We start from the raw sequence: 20,540 nt of genomic DNA, 5'->3' as shown, positions 1-20,540 counted from the left end.
ACAGTCTGGCACGCATGGGGACCGCCATCTGGGCTTCCCTCCTATTCCCTAGTACAGAGTACAGTCTCTGTCCCTATGGGGGCAGAGACTTGTGTCTGTCCTGTCTCTGCTGGATCCCCGAGGCCAAGCACAGGGCCTGGTACACACAGGTGTCAAATAAAGACAGAATGAAAACAAGGCCAAGCCCTGCCACTCCCCCAGGGCAGAAGCTGCTAATTGGGTGCCCATGGGCCACGCTATCCCCCAGGCATGTTCTGCTTGCCTGCACCATATCCCCCAAAAGTTTGAGAAAGTTACAAATCTAGAAAAAACTTCAGGTTTACTGAATGTGTGGCCAATACCAGCCACTTTCCCTCAGAGCCATCCTGGCTGGCTGGCTGGCTGGCTGGCGCTAGGATCACTCCCTCTTAGTTGGGTGGGCACTCTTCGGCCTATCCCCCGAGACCTGTGCTCACCTGAAGTAGTCGCTGCAGGCGGCCAGGACCACCTTGTGCGCATGGAAGGTCTCTCTGTTGATGGTGAGTACAACGTCCAGCAGCTGGCCCTGGGCACGGAGGGCAGCAAGACCCTGCAGGAGGCTGGTGCTATGGCCGGGCGCCGAGAAGGTGCACTTGAGAGCTCCATTTTTGTCAGCCATGCTGCAGGAGAGCAGAAGTGGGGGCTGAGCTCAGAGGCCTCAGGTCTGTCTAGTCTCTGCCCAGGGACACTGGGCTGGCTTACCTGGGCTCTGAAGCTGCCCCCGGCACAGGCAAAATCGCCAGAACCAGCTCTGGAGAAGCAGAAACAAAATCTGGGTCCCCATCGAATCGGCCACCTGCCTGGCAACTGGCCTTGGCAAAGGACACCGCCCCTCCGGCTTCCATTTGCCACCTGTGAAAGGGGCAGGGTTTCTCCTAGGACCTGAGGAGGCTCTAATGCCCATTTTGGTTTTTTATTGAGCTAAGATTCACGTAACGTCGAATTCACCATTTTAAAGTGAACAATTCACTGACATTTAGTACATACATAACGTTGTGCAACCATCACCTCTAGCTAGTTCCAGAACATCTTCATCCCCCACCCAAAATAAGACCCCACCCCCATCAGCAGTCCCTCTTCACCCCCCCTCCCCCAGCCCTTGGGAACCACCAGTCTGTCTTCTGTCTCTGAATTTGCTTCTTCTAGATGCTTCATGTAAATGGAATCACGCACTGTGCGGCCTTTTGTGTCAGGCTTCTCTCGCTCCACATGTTTGTGAGGTTCATCCATGTTGTAGCATGAATCAATGCTTCACTTCTTTGTGTGGCTAATATTCCATAGTGTGGACAGACCAACTCTCCGTGTCACATCACCGTCCCCCATGCCCTAGCAAGCCACCCCAGAGGGCAAAAGCCCTCTTCTGTCCCCTGCAGAGGGTGGGGGTGGGATGAAGGTGCTGGCATGGAGCCCCAGTGTGGGTGACAGGGAGGAAACTACGGCTTCCAGGGCAGCTCTTCCAGGGCTGGGGGTGTCACAGGCCAGGAGAGGCCAACCTTCTTGGAGGCCCAGCTACTCTGACACCTGCCCAGTGAGCTCCTTGTGCTCAACACCCCAGGGGAGAGCAGCCACACGACCACAAAGTCATTTTCCAAAGACTTTGGCTCTGGGCTCTACTTGATGACTGCCCAGTGGAGGGGAAAGGCCCATTGGTCCTACTTTCCAGGGATAGGGACACAATAAGTAGCCTGTCCATAGTCCCAGAGCTGAAGACAACATAGCAGAATTTGAACCCAGGCCCAGGATGTGACAGAGTGGGTGGGACCTCCCTGTCTGTCATGGCCAATGAGGCAGGCAGGGCGTGGGGCACAGCAAACTGTGGGGAAGCCACAAAACCAAGAATATCTACCCTAAGAGGATGGGTTTACCTATGGGGGTAGTTCAATGGGGGGATGGAGGCAAGTTAAATAGAGATTGCTGCACCTCAAAATAAACGTTCTGGAGGCAAAGGTCGTCTTAGAACAAACAACGAAGTTTTAAAAAAAGAGAAGAGGTGGGGGCGCCTGGGTGGCTCAGTTGGTTAAGCGACTGCCTTCGGCTCAGGTCATGATCCTGGAGTCCCGGGATCGAGTCCCGCGTCAGGCTCCCTGCTCAGCGGGGAGTCTGCTTCTCTCTCTCTGACCCTCTTCCCTCTCGTGCTCTCTGTCTCTCATTCTCTCTCTCAAATAAATAAATAAAATCTTTAAAAAAAAAAAAAAAGAGAAGAGGTGGAAACAACCCAAATGTCCACCAAAGGGTAAATGGATAAACACAATGTGGTCATCCACACAATGGAATAGTACTCAGTCATAAAAAGGAATGAAGCTGATTCATGCTACAACGTGAATGAACCTCAAAAACACCACACTGAGTGAAAGAAGCCAGTCACACGAGGTCATAAATTATATGATTCCTTTTATATGAAATGTCCCAAACAAGCAAATCCCCAGAGACAGAAAGCAGCTTCGTGGTTGCCAAGCTGCGGAAAGAGGGCGGGGAGCGACAGCTAATGGGCACAGGGTCTCATATGGGGCTAAGGGAAATGTTCTGGAACTAGATATAGGTGATGTGTGCACAACACTGTGAATGCACTAAATGCTACTGAATTGTTCACTTTAGAATGGTAGATTTTATGTTATGTGAACTTCACATCAAATTAAAATAAATAAATAAGACTAAACAAAAGGATATCTGAGCTTTCTCAGGCCCTGCATAAAACCCTGCCATGACCACCAGCACCCTCACAGTGTATGAGGATTTCTGTGGTCCATTGCTCCTTGCCCTGCTCACCCCCACATCCCCTCCCCTCCAGCACCACTGTCCCCTCTGCTGTTTCATCTTGGAAAACTTGTTGACGATATTAAAGAATGAATGGTGTAGGAGGCCCTAATACATCACTTCACCCCCCGAACACAACGGGAGGGAAAAATGCCATCACCTCTAGGGTCAGGCCACTGTGGGGTCAAGAACCCCCACCAGGACTCTCCCAGCCCATGCCTCACCCACCCCAGGCCAAGGCCAAGTACTCTGCTCTCTCCCCATGGCCTCCAGCTCTCTGGAACTTGCTTTCCCATTCCTGGGACTGACGCCTGCCCACAAATGAGGGCCAGGAATGTGGGCACTGGTCTTTCCAAGAAAGCAGGAGAAAGAAGGCTCCTCAGCCCTCACTGTCCAGCAGCTCCCAAAACAATACTGGGGATAAAAGAGCTGATGCCAAGCACAGGGCATACTGTCGGCGCTCAATCAATGCAGCTGCTGCCAACTGGAGGTCCCTGACCTGCACAGGCCACTGGCCTCAGTGGCCTCTCCACGAGAGCCTCAGGAAAGGGGGGCAAACCAACCAAGGGGCAAAGGAGCTGTAGGGCCCTGGGGTGCTGACCACAGGCCTGCAAGGTACTCAGGGTCCCAAAGGTCTGGGACCTGGTGTGGGAGGGGGGAATGGGACATGGGACATGGCATGAGGGACATGGGACACGGCAGGGGAGACATGGTCTGCACTTGGCAGACCTCCCACCCCTGGGAGGCTGTAGCGCATGCTTCAGAACTCAGCACTGCGCTCCCCTGGGCTGGTAATGCTGGGACGCCAGTGGTGTCAGTGGCCAGAGCCTGGGTTTGCCCAGATTTGGCATGCAGCCCCCCTGAAGGCCACAGAGACCCAGAAAGACTCCAAGTCTCTAGCTTGGTCTGGTCGCCTCTCCCTGCCAGGGGGAGGGGATGCCCATCTCGCATGCCCCCGTTCCCCTCCCACACTCTTATATCCAGCCCGTCATGCCTGACCAGGCCACTGCTGGGAGTTCAAGACTCTGCTCTTCCAGTTTCCCACAATGCACCCAAGTTCTACGGATCACAAAGAGAATGTCACTGGTTTACGGACCCTCGGCTTCAAAGTGTGCCCATCCTCTGGTCAGGGCTACCCTCCAGTGTACAGCCCCCACCAGGACATCTCCAGACGGACGCCCACTGTGTCCTCCCACCAACACCCCCAACAGGCCTCCAGTCTGCCCGAGATAAGGACACATGCTATGTGAGCCTCCAAGAACCCTGGAGGTGCTCAGGTCTGAGCCCCCTCCCCCTGCCCTCTTCCTGCCTCACTGGCATTGTCAGCCTCCTGCCCCTTTCCCATGGGTGGGGACACAGGAGTGAATGAGATGGAGAGGCCTTGCCTTCACTGGGTGCACAGTCTGGGGAATGGAGGCCCAGAGTGGCCAAATAATCCAGAAGTGGCTTCACATTGCAGCTCTGAGTGTCCCACAGCTGGGGAGGAGAAAGGAGCCTGGAGCAGAAATATGCAGAGGCCAGAAAGTTGGGGTGTTCCCAGCCCTGCCACCCCCACAGTTAGACAGTGACCCCAGCCTCTCCCTTGGAGCAGAGGGCTTGGCTGCATCCTGGGTGTTGGTCCCAAAGGCCTGGCTTCCACGAAAGGCCTGCCCTGAGAAGCCCACCCTTTTTCCCTGCCAGCCCCACCTGGGGCCCAACCTGCACCAAGACAGCACAGGGAACCACCTTCCCCCACACCATAGACCCCCTCCTGCCTGGGGCCAACATTCGACCTCTCTGTGGAGCACAGTGGCCTGGAGGCCAGGGACAGCTGGTGTGACCCCTCGGGGCCTCCCTCCCAGGGCCAGGGAGTAGAGAAGAGGCACATCTCAAACTTCACCATACGGTGAATAACCAGGGACCACATCGAGACTCAGACTCAGGCTCGGCAGGTGTGGGCAGCCCTGGGGACGGAAGTGCCACTCCCCACAGACCCCACTCCGCACTGCTGAAGCTGTAGGGTGTAAGAAGTGACACATAGACACCATCAACCTGCCACCTTCATCATCAGGATCCCTTAGAGTCACACACATCCAGAGCCTGGCCCTAAGCACAGTGTCTCAAGGTTGTCCAGGACCCAAAGGTGGAGAGATGCAGCTCAGTGAGTGAGAGAGACACGCTCCTCCAGGAAGCCTGCCAGGGCCACACCATGGCCCTTGCCCCACCAGGCTCTATCCGGTTACTGGTATGAGAGGTAGAGGGCAGGATTCTGACCCCTGCTCTGCCATCTGTCAGCTCTGTGACTTCAGCACATACCCTTGTCCTCTGGGTCTTCACTTTCTTGGCTGTCAAATGGGGCAGGCAGAAGCATGGATGTCATAGCACTGCCATGAGTTTCTCCCTCGTCCCCATCACCTCCTGGTAAATGAGGGGCCACAGCTACTTCCCTCAGCTTCCCTTTGGGCTGAGGAGGTGGCACGGCCCAGAGAGGGGCCGCATCCCGTCACCACCCATACAAGCCACCCACATGCCCCTGAATGGGGCCAAGTGCTTAGAAACTTCAAGCTTGGAACCACTCACAGAGCACTGGCACATGGCAGGTGCCCCTCTGTGGACAACTTGCCTCATAGATTTTGTACATGTGTGCCCCCTCCTACACCCCAGCCTTTGCCATTTTGCTTTCAGCTGGCTTCATTTTTTTTCTTAGAAGTTTCTGATTGATTATGAGGCAGGGCCAAAGGACTTCATGTGCTTCCTCTAAGCTCCAGGGATTGGCATGCACATGCATGCCTCCACCAGAAGAAGATTTTACGCCAGGGGAAACTTCATTCTGGTGCTGGCTGGTCCCTGGACATATGTCTACTATGGTCCTCCATATATAAAGAGCACCAAAAAAGCAATATAAAACAGAAAGATGCACAAAGGATATGGGCTGATCGTTCATAGGAAAGGAAACACACCTGGCTGGAGAGACCTGAGTCAGCGTGGCTCACAATAAGAGAAGTGCACTCAGCAAGGGACTGGCTTTACCCCTCGTGTGAGGAGAAGCACTGGCTGTCTGGGAGTAGACACGCACATCGGTTCCCAGTGGGAGTGTGAAGTGGAACAATCCCCAGGAAGGCAGTTCAACAGACCTAGCAAAATTCTAAAGTCTCACATCCTTGATCCAGCAAGTCTGCTTCTGGGATTTATCTGAGATATACTTACATGTGCAAATGATGGATGCAGGAGGATATTCACCAAATCCCGTTTCTGGGGGCCAAAGATGAGAAACCAGCTAAACACCTTCCAAAGGGGTATGAAGAATTATTGTACCTTCCGACAAAGGGCTGGCCTTCAGCTGAGCACAGAGGCATGAAAATGCTTCTCTGTAGGAGTTAGGACACCCCTCGCCCACAGCCCCCGACCAAGCCCATTGCACAGCTGCTCACAAGGTATGAGGCCTGAGATGCCCTGAGTGGGGAGGAAACGGCTCCTTTCTGTACACACCTCGTCCTTCCCCAGGCCCTTCTCCTCACGCCCCTGGCAAGGCTCACGGTACCCTACGAGGCTGATTTTCCCCTCTCATCTCACAGATGGTACAGCTGTCCCTGAAGCCCCCATCAACGCCCCCCCACACACACCTCACAGCCTTTGGGGAGCTCAGGGAAGGAGGGAGGGAGCCAGCAGGGGCTGGAGTCCCCAGGACAGACAGGCTTGGCTGGGCGGAGGTGGGCAAGAGGAGGAGGGAGGGCTGAGGCCTGGGACCGATGACTAAGGGAAGGACCCATTACTCAGGCCAGCCCAGACAGGGGGCGGTCGGCGTGGTGGGGCCACGGGCCCCCAGGAAGGCGGCGGCGGCAGTCCTGAGCCTGTCCGAGTCTCCAGACGGCCACCCGAGCCACGGTCACCCGCACTGAGTCATCGGAGCCAATGCGTCAGCAGCCGGGTCAGGACGTCTCTGGAGGCCGCTTACTGCCGCCCCAGCTGCACCCTTGGCCTGGATCCGGCCTCGGAGGGGCTACGCGTGCCCCCTCAGGTCTGGCCTGGGCTCAAGGCTGTCCTGACCCCTACTCCCATACTGCATCCCCTACCACTGTCATTAGGCACCCCTGGCCGGGCCCAGGACTGTGCTGGACATGGGGACACAGCCACTGCGTCCCTTGGAGTTTCCCCTACGCCAGGGCTCACATAAAGTGGGACTGGGTAGGGTAAAGACCCCCCCAGGTGGACCACCGGTGGTAAGGCGTCCACAATCCCCTGGGGGTCCTCAGCCGGCCAAGCCCTTTGCCCACGTTGTCTCCAGCTCCTGGCTGGCACCCCCTGTGTGGGTTCCTTCCCGCTGCGACACCAGTCCTTCATGGGGTCACCCCCAGATACACCATGGGCTGGAATCTTTGTTTGAGGGTCTGTTTTAGGGGGACCCAGCCCAAGATAAGATGGCCAAGTGGGGGAGGCCACAGGAAGTGCAGGGCCACACCAACTGCAGTCCCCGTGCCCCAGTGACAGGGACCCACGGTGGAGGTGGGGGCTGCCCTGGAAGCGACACCTGGTGGGGTGGGTGCTCCCCAACTCCTGCCCTCATCTGGCTGCTGGCCCTGGTCTCCACGGTTGGTTTCCCAACCCTACAGGAGAGATCTGAAGCCCCGGAACAGTTCTTTTCACTGGAATGTTGAAAAAAAAAAAAAAAGGGAAAGGCAAGAACAAGAAAGAATTTCATGGAAACATTTCTTTGGGGTTTTGTAAAATCCTTTCCCACCCCCACATGGAGCCCAAAGCTCAGGCCAGAACAGAGTCTGACGGTATTGCCCCTTTAACATACTGTTCTGACATGCAAATTCCCTCACTTCCCCTCAAATCGGAGAGCACTTCCACTTTCAAAGCCAATTTTGGTTTTATTGTCCATGTGGCTCCATGGAGCACAGCAGCGCAGCACAGCTGGTTGGCTCACACCCCGGCCGATGTCGTACCAGGGAGCTCCAGGCCACTCCACCCGAGGGTCCCGGGTGCATCAGCAGGGAAGATGCCGCACCTCACTGGAGAGAGGGGACAGAGACCCAGAGAGGGGACAGAGACCCAGAAAGAAGTGGGGAGGGAGACCGGAGAAGGGGGGTTAGACAGAGACCCAGAAAAAGGGGGATAGAGACCCAGAGAGGGAGACAGAACCCGGAGGCGGGGTGGGGGCTGGAGAAGCTCTGGCAGCCAGCTGGTCCACCTCTCTGCCCTATTTCACACAACACCCTCCCCCTACCCCCTGTCCTCCAGCCACACTGGCAACTTCTCTGCCTTCTCCCTCCCATCCACCTCTGACTCTTAACAAGGCAGGCCCACTGACTGAGCACATGCCAGGCACGGTTCTTCACATGCAACCGCATGAATCCCCCCTCCAAGACAGGGAAACTGAGGCCCAGAACAGCCCCTACAGTTGCAAGCAGCTCCAGCACTGGCTTCTACTTCTTGCTCTACCACAATCTGCTGACTGCCAAGGCCAAAGTGCTGGCTCCTAGGCACGCAGCTCCGTGGGTAAAAGTGCATCTGAGCCAGAGTCCCATATGCCCCACAAAGGCAGACACCCCCAGCTACTGTTGCCATGGTTACCACAATATTTCACAGCCCCGGGTACTGTGCTCCCAGCCCAAAGGATAGAGTCACCATGTTCTGGCACCTTGCACGGGCCCTCAAATGCTCAGGCTGGCCAGCAGCCCCCATGCTCACGTCAGTGTGCTTTCTCTCGGGACTGCTCGCCAGAGGCCGGCCCGCCCTCCTCACCCCTCAGGCGGCAACAGGCCCATTTCTGGGGCTATCCCTCCTGATAAGGGCTTGATCCCTGGGCTCCCAAGGGAGCAGACAAAAGACCAGGGCTTCTGGGTGGACAAGCGTGGAGCTCAGGAGCAAATGAAGGTCCTCACTGCAGTGTCCCAGCAGGCCAGGACACCAAAGCACTAACAGACATCTAGAGGGGAACAAAGACTCAGAGAGTGAGGGACAGAGACTCAGACAGGGGAGGACAGACACCCAGAGGGAAGGAGACAAAGACCTAGAAAGGGAGAGAAGAAATCCAGCCCGGGCCCCTAGATCCCATGTCTCCCCACCGAGCCTGGGCCCTCTCTATGCCATCAGTGGTTGCTTACTTCTCGTTCCTGGTCATCATGCTCTTTTTTTCCCACGTCTTCTTTGATAATTTAAGACAGGATGCCCAAAGCCAAGGCCTATCTGTGCACCCCATGAGTGGATCTGTGCCAGGAGGGCAAGTGCACCAGGCCGATGGACGGGGGCAGAGTCTCCTCCGCTCCCTCCCACCCAACCTGCCTCCAAGAGCCGGAGGCATGGGAATGGCCGGAGCCCACTCTGAGTCCATCCTGGAAACAAGCTGCCTACAGAGATGCCCTCCCAGAGTCCTGCAAAGGAGCCCCAGGCCACACTCGCTCACCGCACCTTCTTCATGCCATCACCATCATAGCTATCTCCCTACGTGTGTGTCCTTGGCTCCTGCCTGTCTGGGCTCACCAGGCAGTGACAGGGTGACAGAAGAGAGGGGGGTGTCAGGGAGTTCCCAGCAGGAAGTAACAGTGCCACCTGCAGGCACCCGGGGCCGGCAACTCCTGAGAGCCCCCATGTGACAGCCTGAGGGTGGAAAGGTCATCAAGGCAGGCAGGCAGAGGTTCTGGAACCCATATCCACCTTGAAAGAACCATCCTGAATCCTCCCAAGGACCAAGGACCCAGAATGGTAAGAGAAGTAAAGCTTCGCGGGGCTTGAACTCATAACCCTGAGATTAAGACCTGAGCTGAGAGCAAGAGTCAGACGCTTAGCCAACTGAGCCACCCAGGCATCCTGAGAAGTAAACTTCCCAGGGCTGGAAGTAGTGGCTGGGGTCTGCCCCCACATAGCACAAGCCTCACAGTGAGACCCCGGCGAGCCTACCCAGAAGCCTGCCCAAGATTCCGCGTCCACAGAGCCTGACCTGGGGTGGCCACACTTGGTGCCGGCCCCACTCCAGGCAGGCCCTGCCAACTCGGTCATCCTGCTTTTCTATGACAGGGACGAACCACACGGATCCCTGCATTCCGCAAATATCCGCTGGGTCACAGCCAGAACTCTGCAGACACTGCCCACCCTCCCACCTGGGTAAGCCAACAACATCGAACCCCATCACTCTCCTGCCTCAGCCCCCCGTGGCCCGACACAGCCTCATTCTTCATGGGCCACTGTCAGCCCAGTGTCCCTCGAGCTAGGCTGTGACCTCCTGCCCAGGCCCTGTGCCATCACCCCAGCCTCTGACTAAGCCTAGGACACACCGGGTCCTGGCCACTGCTGATGGACAGGAAGACCCTGCGGCAGCACTCCCCCAATCCCAAACCTGCCCTACTCTGGCCACTTCTCAAGCCTAGAAAGAAAAGTGGACACCCAGACCCTACTTCCCTCACCAGCAGCAAGCTCTCTGCCTTCACAGTACCTCTGCCCCTCCCTGCCCTGCAGAGTGAGCACCCTCCATGCAGGGCTGTGGGCCAGGATGCGTATAGACGCGGCTCCCAGCTCACCTCCCGGTGGACAATATGGGAAGGAGGATACCACTATTATCACCATCTTACAGACGGGGACCCTGAAGCACAGAGAGGTTCAGGCACCCACCCAAGGCCACATAGCATACAAAAGGCCTTCGCTGGTGCCGGCCTCTCTGTAGCCTCAGATGGGTAGGCCCCATATCACCTCCATGATATAGATGGGGAGACCAAAGCTGGGCTGAGACCACTCTCCAAGGACAGTGAACCATGACTGAACATAGAGCTGGCCAACAGGAAGGGCAGGATGTGGCTCCTCAATGCTGGCAGGGCAAGGGTATGGCCTATCCCACCAATCCTCCAGCCGCCATGAGGGACGTGATCCCACTCTGCCAGGTCACACTGGGAGAGCCTCACCCAGGCCCCTGTGCCCCCCAGCCCAGCTCTGTTTGTCTTCCCTGATCATTGCTCCATCTGGTACATCATCCATCAGTTTTCAGCCTATCTCTCCGAAGCTAAAACAGGAGCCTCACCAGGGGAGGGCAGGGCAGGTTCTATCTCCTGCTGTGTTCCAGCACCTGGCACCATGTGCTCAGAGCTCAGTCATGCTCACTGACTGGATGGCTGAATGGCTGAGTGGGTAGATGAGTGGATGAGTGGATGGATGAATAGATGGATGGATGGATGGACGGACGGACGGACAGGTGGGTCGATACGTGGGTAGATGGATCAGTGAGGTGGCAGGTGGATGGTTACCAGGTGGTAGCACTGGCTGGCTGCAGCCCGACTCGTATCTCTGCTCGCTGCAGATATCTACTGCATGTACCTGCTCTCTTCATCCCCTCCCTGCAACCTCCTGGTCCAAGTTCTGGGACTGGGTATGTTATCCTTTGATTGGGCTCAATCCAGGAAGCACTGAACAGGATTTTTTCTAGAATGCCTGGCCTCCACATTTTGCTCATGCTGTTCCCCATGTTGAAGGGCTGACTCCTCCTGCCCCCCCCACCTTCCTCCTTATGCCACATTTCCAAGGCCACCAGCTCTTCCATGCACCCCTGCCACGTTACCCTCTGAGCCTTCTGAAAGGAGAAGCTCTCCCCCTATGGCCATGTTTGCCCTCATGACCCAGCCAGGGTTCTCCACAGCGTCTCTTTCCCCTCAAAGCCCAGCCAGGGCCTCCATGTGAGGGGCGGCAGGGGCAGACGAGTGGACAAGTCTCAGGCTGAGGCTATGCCTATTCTGTTCCCACCCACTGACACAAGGCCAATCCCAGGCAGAGCCCATCCCCCCACATTACCCCCACTGCACTGGGCTTGGAGACAGAACCACTTGAATAAGCAAAACCCCTTCACTTTACAGGTCAGGCAAGTAGGTGCGTGACTACGTGGCCCCAAAGCACCACTCACTCAAAAACCTAGTGAGATCCTAGTGAGGCCCAATTCCAACATCTCAGTGTCCAGTCCAGCTACCTCACATGGCAGGAGAGGTGCTGAGGCCCCAAAATAGACAGTTCTGCCAAATGGCACACGCTCATGACCAGTGGTGCTGGGCCAGGCACAGGCAGATGCAGATACGGAGATGGCTCAGCCTGGCCCTTCCAATAGCAGCACAAATTTAGGCATCAGAAGGGGCCTGTCATGAATACCTCCATTTTAGGGGGTGCCAACATCCCTCCCCTCTTCTGATAAGGGCCTCCTGTTTTCCTCAGGGAACCTCTTATTCCCCAGTGGTAGGAAGAGGAGACCCCCATCTCTGGACTGAAAAGGGAGACTCATAACCAATTAGAGCCTCCCAGATCCCTGGCCACAGGATGGGGGTGTGACCCATGTGATCCAATCAGAGCCTTCCCTGGGACTTTTGCTGGAGCCACCAGAATGGAGATTAGTGTTCCCCCTGGGGTTGCAAGGCTAGGTCGCCTTGCCCAGCCAGGAGGGAAGGCAGAGCTGAGAGAAAGGAGTCACAGAGCCCAGAGGAATCATCTGAGCCCTGAATCTCAACATACCTAAAACTAGAACTCTCCCTGAACCTTTTTTTGTTTTTAATGTGAACAATGAACTTTTATTTTCTAATTGAAGGCAGAGAATTGAGTTTCGGGCGCTCATAACCGAAGGGGGCCTTCGATGTCAGAGGCCTCTGATCCAGGGCTCCTATCCACCACATTCCGGATGAGCCTCAGAAAAAACCACCATGGAGTTACCACTTCTCCAGCAGCCGCCTCTCCCTGCGCAGCACACAGGCTTTCTACCCCGGGGATGGGAGGGGCAGGGACGGTGAGGAAGTACGAGGTGGGTGATCTGTAGCAAGTGGGTAGTGGTCGAACCCAGCCTGAGTCCTGCCTGCCTGTGACAAGACAGCCAGCTCCCCATGAAAGGTCAGCAAGCTCCCCATGTACCCCACCACGAAAGTTCAGCAACTCTAAATGCTAAAATGCTGGAAGCAAGCCTAAGGCTGGAGCTGCAGGGCTGTGCTATGCCATGAGCCCTCAGCAAGAAAAACACCACCCCTTGCTTCTGTAAGTGACTCACGTGGAGCATAAACATTTGTGTGCTCCCAACTGCCCTGCCTCAGCCCCTTGCATGACAGAGAGGAGGAGAAAAGAGAGCAAGAGACACTCTCCTGGGACCCACCAGATTTCACCAAGGCAAGCACACAGTTACAACTTTCAAACACAGTCCTGTCAGTTTTCTATGTGGAGTCTGCCTTGGGGTCCTCAGGGGGGCTCCTTTACATGCCTGCCGCCTCAAGGATACAGTGCCACCCCTCAACCCCATCTTGAGGGACTGCCCTACTTGCAGCTCCTGTGTCTTGGTAGATTCTGGTGATCAGGTCTCTCTGCTCCTGCTTCCTTCAGCAGGCTGCTTCAAATTCTAACATCCCATTGAGAGAGCAGAGTTCTCCGGATATGCAGCCCAGCCCGCTCCCGCCCGATCCGTCTTTGACCCCTGTGGAATTTTGCAGTTGTGGCGTCAGAAAACATCTTCGGCCTTGATCTCGGGTGACCCCCCTCGAGGCCTTTAAAAGCCCAAAGGTCCACCCCTCAAGATTTCCTCTAGGCTGAGCTGTTCAATTCCGGAAGCTGCTTCCCTCACAGGAAAGGTCTGCGATTCCCCAAAGGTGCCGGTTACTTCCTCCCGAATCACAATATTTTCAGTGTGCGGTGAGGTGGTGTGTGCGAAGAAATCAGCCCCTCAGCCGGTCGGCCAGGGGTCTGAAACCGCGCTGGCTGCGCCCCAACACACGCTCCCAGCTCGGCAGAGGAGGAATGCTAAGGAAGCACTCTCTTAGCCGTGGGGGACGAGTTCTGTGAATCCTTAGCAGCCCTCTCTGGAGAGAAATGGGAAAGGGGAGGGGGCAGGAGGAAGAGACTGGAGACTTGGGGTTAACAAGTGTTAAGAGCTCGTCTGCACAGCTGCGGAGCGGCTACCACAGGAGGAAGGCGGGTCTGCCGGCAGTGGGGACCCCGCGGCCCCGGCCCCCACTTCCCACTGCAGGCAGCTGGACAGGGAGAGTGGCTGGCCGTTTCCCGTCCTCAGCACATGGGGCTGAGATCCTGTTCGTTAACTAAATGAAGCACATGCAAAAGGGCACTGCTCACTGGCTTCTCTCTAATGGGCCGATTCACTGACAACATGCCTGCTTCTGTTTCTCTACCCAGACCATGCCATTAAATACAGTGAGGAAAAGGGGGATCCTCAGCCAGCAGAGTGCAGAAGGCTGTTCCAGAAGCCTCTAGGTCAGGCCAGGTCCCCTCAAAATCCTGTCACAGGCTATGTGTGGGGTATTTGCTGCAGCAAATCAGAGCCACCACGGGGAAGCTCTGCTCTGGGAAGCACACACATTCTAGGGGACATGGGTCTTTAAGCATACAGAATGTACTGTGAGCACAGGCCAGGGGGTGCAGAGAGGCAGGTGGACAGAGCCATCGGGCCCCAAGGAGGCAACACTGGAGCTGTGCAAAGCACTAAGACAAGACACTCTAGCCAAGGAAGAGCCAGGTCAAAGGCCCAGAAGGGGTGCCAGAGCAGTGCTGTTGGGAGACCAGCTGGGCTGCGGAAGCACAGAGGGCCCAGTGGGTGGGTAGGGCCTCGCTATGAGGGTGGGGGTGGGGGTCACATGGAGAAGTAAAATTTGTTCTGAGAGTGAAGAGCCCGCCCGCAGGTGGCAGGCACAGCAACATGGTCTGATGCCTATCTCAGGAGGGACCCACTGGCTGGAGTGTGGGGCAGCAGCTGGGAGGGCAAGAGCCAATGGTGGCTCACAGCAGGGATGAAGAAGAGATGGAAGAAGGGGCCAGACAGGGATGTGGCTCAAAGATGGAACCAGCACAATGTGCCAACAGATGATGGGAGGAGACAGTACTATGGTGAGTGCTCCCAAGGTGAAGCTCAGAGCAGGGGGGGCAGAATCGAAACTGGGGAGACCTCCCAAGGCGGCTAAGGCTAGGCCAAAGCCTCTTCTCAGGAGAAGGGACATTCCTGGAACCAGGAGCTGCTCACCAGAAGACCTGAGGCCCTTGAGCAAGGAGAGCCACGCGGGCTTTCCAAAGCAGAGATAAGCCCTCAAGCCCTCCAGGCCAGAAGTCCACCTCTGCCTCCCATCACCACTGGATGCTCACAGGCAGCACAGCCTCAGGCAAGTGGGGCCTCTCCTCCCTCCTGCCTGCCTGCCTTCCTGCCTACCTAATGGATCCTTCCCCAGTACTCACTCCTCAGTCCTGGATGAAACCTGAGAGCCAGTGACCCTGGGCCCGGCATCCACTGGTGATCAGCACAAGGCACGAGTTCAATCTCGAATCTTCCCTAAACCCCTGCCTACCTCACCATCTCCACAGCTCCCACCTAGGTCTAGGCCCCTTTGTCTCTCAAAAGAGGGATCCTTCCCAAACACAAATCTGACCCAGGCCCCCCCCTCAAACTTTGCACCCCCCCCACCGAGTCTCCCAGCCTCCTCCCTCCCACCCCCTCCAGCTCCTCTCTGCCTTCATGACCCCTGAAAAGCCAGGCTGCTCCTCCTTCAGTCCCTACACATGCCACTTGCCTATACCCAGAAAAGAGTCTACTTCCCATGACCCCCCTTCCCCCAGTGACACTAACCCTCAGACTCATCTCAACCTCATTCATGAGGAGGCTCTCAGAACCTTCCAGAAAAGGCAGGAACCTCCCACTTGGCCTCAGGATCATTTATGGCAAGTGTGGAAAAATGACTGCATAACTGTCTTGCTAACCCTGCTAGCATGTCCACGTGGGCAAGGCCTGACCACCCTGGGGGCCCACATGCCCAGCACCAGGCATAGCAGCAGGCACACAGGAACCATGGGACCATCACCAGGGGAAGAGAAAGGTGTCAAACGAGTCCTGTCCACAAGAGAAAGGAGCCAGAGATGCCAGAAGTCACCTCTGTTGATGACTTGTCTCTATCTGGGCCTTTCCTCCCAGTCCCCTTACTCCTCCCATCCTTCTCCAGGGCCTTCAACCCCAAGTCTGCAACATGACCTAAGACCAAAGGGCAGGAATGCAGAGAAAGCCCCACTTTTAAAGTGTCTGGAGAGGGATGCGAGCACAAACCTCCGACCCGGTCTCGCTAAGCTCTCCCATGCGGATCGGCAATAAAAAATAACTGGTGTTAAGAAAAGCGGGATGACACACGGCACGGGCTCCCTGGAGATGGCACTATGATAGCGGAGGCTAATAAAACCTTTCTACCCCAATGGCCGACGACAAGAAGGCCATCCCCCAGGGGAGTCACAGCTACCAGGTGGAAGCGGTCCAGCTGTGAGACAAATGCTCCACAATTCAGGGCGAAGTGAGCAGTTTTCAGAGCAATCTCACATCATGAGCTCGCAGGACCCTGCTGGTGAGAAGGTGAGGAAAGGGGCGCCTCGCTCCCTGAGGAGGAGCTGAGCTTCCTGGCCTGGCCCTCCAGCACCTCCAGCACAGAGCTCCCTCCAGCTTGCCTCAGACTCAGCTGCCCCCACCCCAATACCCTACAGAGACCCACGGAGCTGCGCTTGGTACTGCTGCCAGGTGCCAGGCCCACCCGGAGGCATCTGCCCTCTCCGTGTTGCAGAAGCACCTTGGATTTGGAATGTTCCATTCTCCTACTACCCCTGCCACTGACCCTCTCATGACCACCAAGTAACGGTGCCACCACCATCCTCCCAACTGCTCAGCCAACTGCATGTTTGTGTCCCCCAGAAATCACATGTTAAAATCGAACCCCCAATGTGATGGTATTAAGATGGCTGAGGGGGGTGCTTTGGGAGGTGATTGGGTCATGAGGGTGGAGCCATGAATGGGATCAGTGCCCTTATAATATGGACCCTGGGGTGCCTGGCTGGCTCAGTTGGTAGAACATGTGACTCTTGATCTCCGGCTTGTAAGCTCGAGCCCCACATTGGGTGTAGAGATTACTTAAAAAAAATCTTTTAAAAAAGGGGGGGTGGGATCCCAGAGTGCCCCCTTGCCCCTTCAACCATGTGAGGATACACTAAGAAAACACAGCCATCTCTGAACCAGAAAGTGGCTTCACCAGACACCAAACCTGCTGGTGCCTCCATCTTGGAATTCCTAGCCTCCAGAACTTTGAGAAACATGTTTCCGTTGTTTATAAGCCACCCAGTCTTTGGTATTCAGCAGCCAGAATGGACTAACACACCAACTTTCTCTTTTCCCCACCTGCCACATTGACTCGCAGGCAAGACCTGCCAACAACAAGAACCCGCAGTCCTGTCAGGCCCCACACAGGCACGGTGGGCAGAATGTGGGCAGCGTCAGGACTGCAGGCTAACATTGCCACTTCGGCATTAATATTTAGATGCACAGGGGCGCCTGGGTGGCTCAGTCAGTTAAGCATCTGCCTTTGGCTTGGGTCACCGTCCTGGGGTCCTGGGATTGAGCCCTGCATCAGGCTCCCTGCTTCTCCCTCTCTCCTCCCCACTTGTGCTCTCTCTCACTATCTCTGTCTCTCTCTCTCTCTCAAATAAATAAAAAAAAAAAAATCTAGATGCCCGGCAACATGCCGGGCACCTGCTGAGCACACCCTGGCCCCAGCTTGCTTCATCCCAGCTACCCTGCCCAGTGGGCCTGTGGTCCCACTTCCCAGATGAGCAGTCTAAGGCGCAGAGGGTTGCAGACATGCCCAAGGTGCACAGTGAGTATGTGGGGTGACCCTGCTCGTCAGAGGAGGGGCCACAGACACAGGTGGGTCTGATGAGGCACCTGCAACCCCAAATCTCCCAAAATTCTCAAGAGGAGGAGCTGAGGCCCCATCTCTGAAGGGTGAAACCCCTACCCCTCCCTCCTGGCTGAAAAGAGGACAAAGCCAAAGGAACAAGAACCTTCTCAGAAGGCCAAAAGGTCCCCCAGGCTTTCACACAAGGGTTGGGGGGCTGGACTCTTCCAGGGCCTCAGGGCTGAGTGGCGACAATCTAGGACACCGCCAGAGAGGGCTTGTTAAGAAAGTTTAAACAAGCAAAGGTCACCAAGCCAGAAGCAGATAGCTGCCTTGCTGAACTGTGCCGAACCCGCTCACACTGTGTCTGGGCCATAACTTCCCATGAAAACACCTGTGGCTGGCATGTCCCTCACCCAATACCCTCGCCTCAGCCCCCAGGAGCAGGGTGAGTCAGCCAGACTGGGCCCCATCCAGACACCTTTCGGGAAGATGGGCTGAGGAGTGAGGATGCCAACAACCCAACATCTGAAGAGCCTCTGTGGCAAGAAGGTCCCTCCAGAACTCAGTCAGCTGGGCACCTCACAGTGATGGAATTTTAGCTAGGGAAGTGCATCTCCCAGGAGAATTCCTCCACTCTCCCCCAACTCAACACCCCAAGTGGCTGCAAACCTCCCCTCCCTCCCGAGCCTGGACCCTTTTGGAGGGCCTGAGGTGGAGCTGGGAGGGGGCCCACTAGAGAACAAGTGTCTTTTGTGTGAGTGAGCCTGTAGCTAGGACCCCACCTCCCCTCTGCAAGCCCTCGGCTGAGACAGCCACGCTTCAACCATCCTGAGGTTCGGCTTGGTTATTAACGACCATCTCTACTAGGCAACAGAGTTTTTTGTTGATCCCTCGAGATGGGAAGGAAGGAGAATAAGCTTTTCTCTTTCTTTTTTTCCCCCTTGGTTGCAGAAAAGTGAAGTTGGAACAAACAAGTTATATAACGCTGGGGGCGGTGGGGGGGTGGAGGAGCTCAGTCCCTCCTGAGGACAGTTTCTTGAGTTGTGGGACCGTTGGAAAGGCCAAGGGGAAGACAGGAACCGCCCCCATCCCTGGCCAAATGACAAAACCCTTCATGGGACAAAAAGGCAGATGCAGGCGCCTCCTGGAAGACCGGAAAGCCAACCCCACAGCCTCCCCCCAGCCCTCAGCAACCCCACAAGTCTCCCTGAAAAGGCGAAGGACTGACCCGATCCCATGGAAGGGACTTCCTATCCACCAGACTGCAAGCCCTAGAGAGCTTTTCCACACCCCTTTCATCCATCCCTTTCTCTCTCCCTCCCCACACCCCCCCACCCCGGCCATATTTCTTGAACATTTATTTCCTCTGTACAGCCCTTGCTCCAGGCATATAAGACAGCATGAGGCAGACGCTCTCCACCCTCAAGGCATTTCCACTAATAAACACACCAAGGAGTGTTGGGTTGAGATAGTGTGATCAAGGACACACAACAGCCATATGACCCAGCCACTCCGCTCCTGGTATACACCCCAAGAACTGAACACAAGTGTTTCGACAAAAACTTGAACATGCGTGTTCATAGCAGCACAGTCCAACTAGCTAAAAGGTGGAACCAATCTAAATGTCCACCTGTTGGTCAAATGGATAAACAAAATGTATGGTATGTCCACACAGTGAGATATTATACAGTCGTAAAAAGGAATGAAGTACTGATACACACTCCAATGTGGATGAATCTTGAAAACATACAAAGTGAAAGAAGCCTGACACAAAAAGTCACATACTGTATGATTCCATTTATGAAACAGGTAAATTATATAGAGATGGAAATGAGATGAATAGTTGTAGGAGGCTGGGGTAGGAGGAATGAGGAGTGATTGCCAATAGGTACAGAATTTTCTTTTGGAGTGGTAGAAATGTTCTGGAACTAGACAGATGGGATAGTTGCTCAATATTGTGAATATACTAAATGTCACGGAATTGTTCACTTTTCGTGGGTGAGTTTTATGCTATAAAAATTTTACCAAACAATCCAAGGTGACCAGAAAAAGCATTCTGGGGGCTAACTGAGCTTGGTGGTCAGGCAGATGGCTCTGAGAGGACATGACCTGGGAGTGTGGAAGGATGAAGAGGAATGAGGCATGCACAAGTGATACACCAGGCCTCGCTGGCCCCTTTGGAATAAGTGAAGGAAGGAATAAATGAACATTACAAGGGCCTCTAGATCTCAAGGGATCCTTGGCAAAATACTGTGTGCCACAATCTCCCTCAAAACCGGATCCTCTTCCCACATGCTCCATCTCACCATATTAGGGATTCTTGCCCTTCTCCCCATACAAGCACCACAGGGATAAGAGCCCCTCCCCTATCAGTTGCTCTAGACAACTGTAATCTTTCCACTAGGATGGGTGGAAGGGGGCAAATGGGAATCTAGGAAGTGGGGGAAATGTTTTAAAAAAAAAAAAGACATTTAAAAAAGGACACCTGGGTGGCTCAGTCAGTTAACTAAACCTCTGCCTTCAGCTCAGGTCATGATCCAGGGGTCCTGGGATTGCCTGGGATTGAGCCCTGGAGCCCTGTTCAGCAGGGAGTCTGCCTCTCCCTCTCCCTCTGCTTCCCCCCACCAACTTGTGCACGTGCACGCGCGCTCTCTCTCTCTCTCAAATAAATAAATAAAATCTTAAAAAAAAAAAGTGCCTCCATTTAGAAGAGATTTCCTAGAGGGGTGCCTGGGTGGCTCAGTCAGTTAAGCGTTCAACTCTTGATCCTAGCTCAGGTCTTGATCTCACGGTCATGAGTTCAAGCCCTGTGTTGGCCTCCATGCCCAGAATGGTGCCTGCTTAAAATAAAATTTTAAAAAAGAAAAGATTTCTTACATATGACATTAAAAGCGTAATCCATTAGAGAAGAACACTGATCAAATGGACTTCATCAAAATGATAAAATTTTGCTTGTGAAAGATATCATTAAGAAAAGGAAGGAAGGAAGGAAGGAAGGAAGGAAGGAAGGAAGGAAGGAAGGGAGAGAGAGAGAGAAGAAAGAAAGAAAAGAAAGAAAGAAAAGAAAGAAAGAAAGAAAGAAAGAAAGAAAGAAAGAAAGAAAGAAAGAAAGAAAGAAAGAAAGAAAGAAAGAAA

At 55.0% G+C, this 20,540-nt stretch overlaps 1 protein-coding gene across 2 annotated transcripts in view; it reads right to left on the bottom strand.

Annotated features, from left to right (window-relative positions):
• Positions 1-20,540, bottom strand: part of KLHL26 (kelch like family member 26) — a 28,990-nt gene that overhangs the window by 5,962 nt on the left and 2,488 nt on the right. The window contains exons 2-3 of one of the 2 annotated variants that reach the window (XM_073901011.1): positions 5,959-6,003; positions 456-638 (exon numbers count right to left, since the gene is read on the bottom strand). In XM_073901011.1, coding sequence (XP_073757112.1) covers positions 456-637 — 182 coding nt within the window. In that variant the 5' untranslated portion in view covers position 638; positions 5,959-6,003. The remainder of the gene's footprint in view (positions 1-455; positions 639-5,958; positions 6,004-20,540) is intronic. The other variant, XM_025885672.2, reaches the window with a different exon arrangement.

This window comes from Callorhinus ursinus, unplaced genomic scaffold, assembly GCF_003265705.2.
Source record: "Callorhinus ursinus isolate GAN/ISIS: 27379988/994484 unplaced genomic scaffold, GSC_fseal_2.0 scaffold15, whole genome shotgun sequence".
NCBI classification, from domain to species: Eukaryota; Metazoa; Chordata; class Mammalia; order Carnivora; family Otariidae; genus Callorhinus; species Callorhinus ursinus.
The sequence above is the reverse complement of the archived record's forward strand: the minus strand, read 5'-3'. Positions and strand labels throughout refer to the sequence as shown.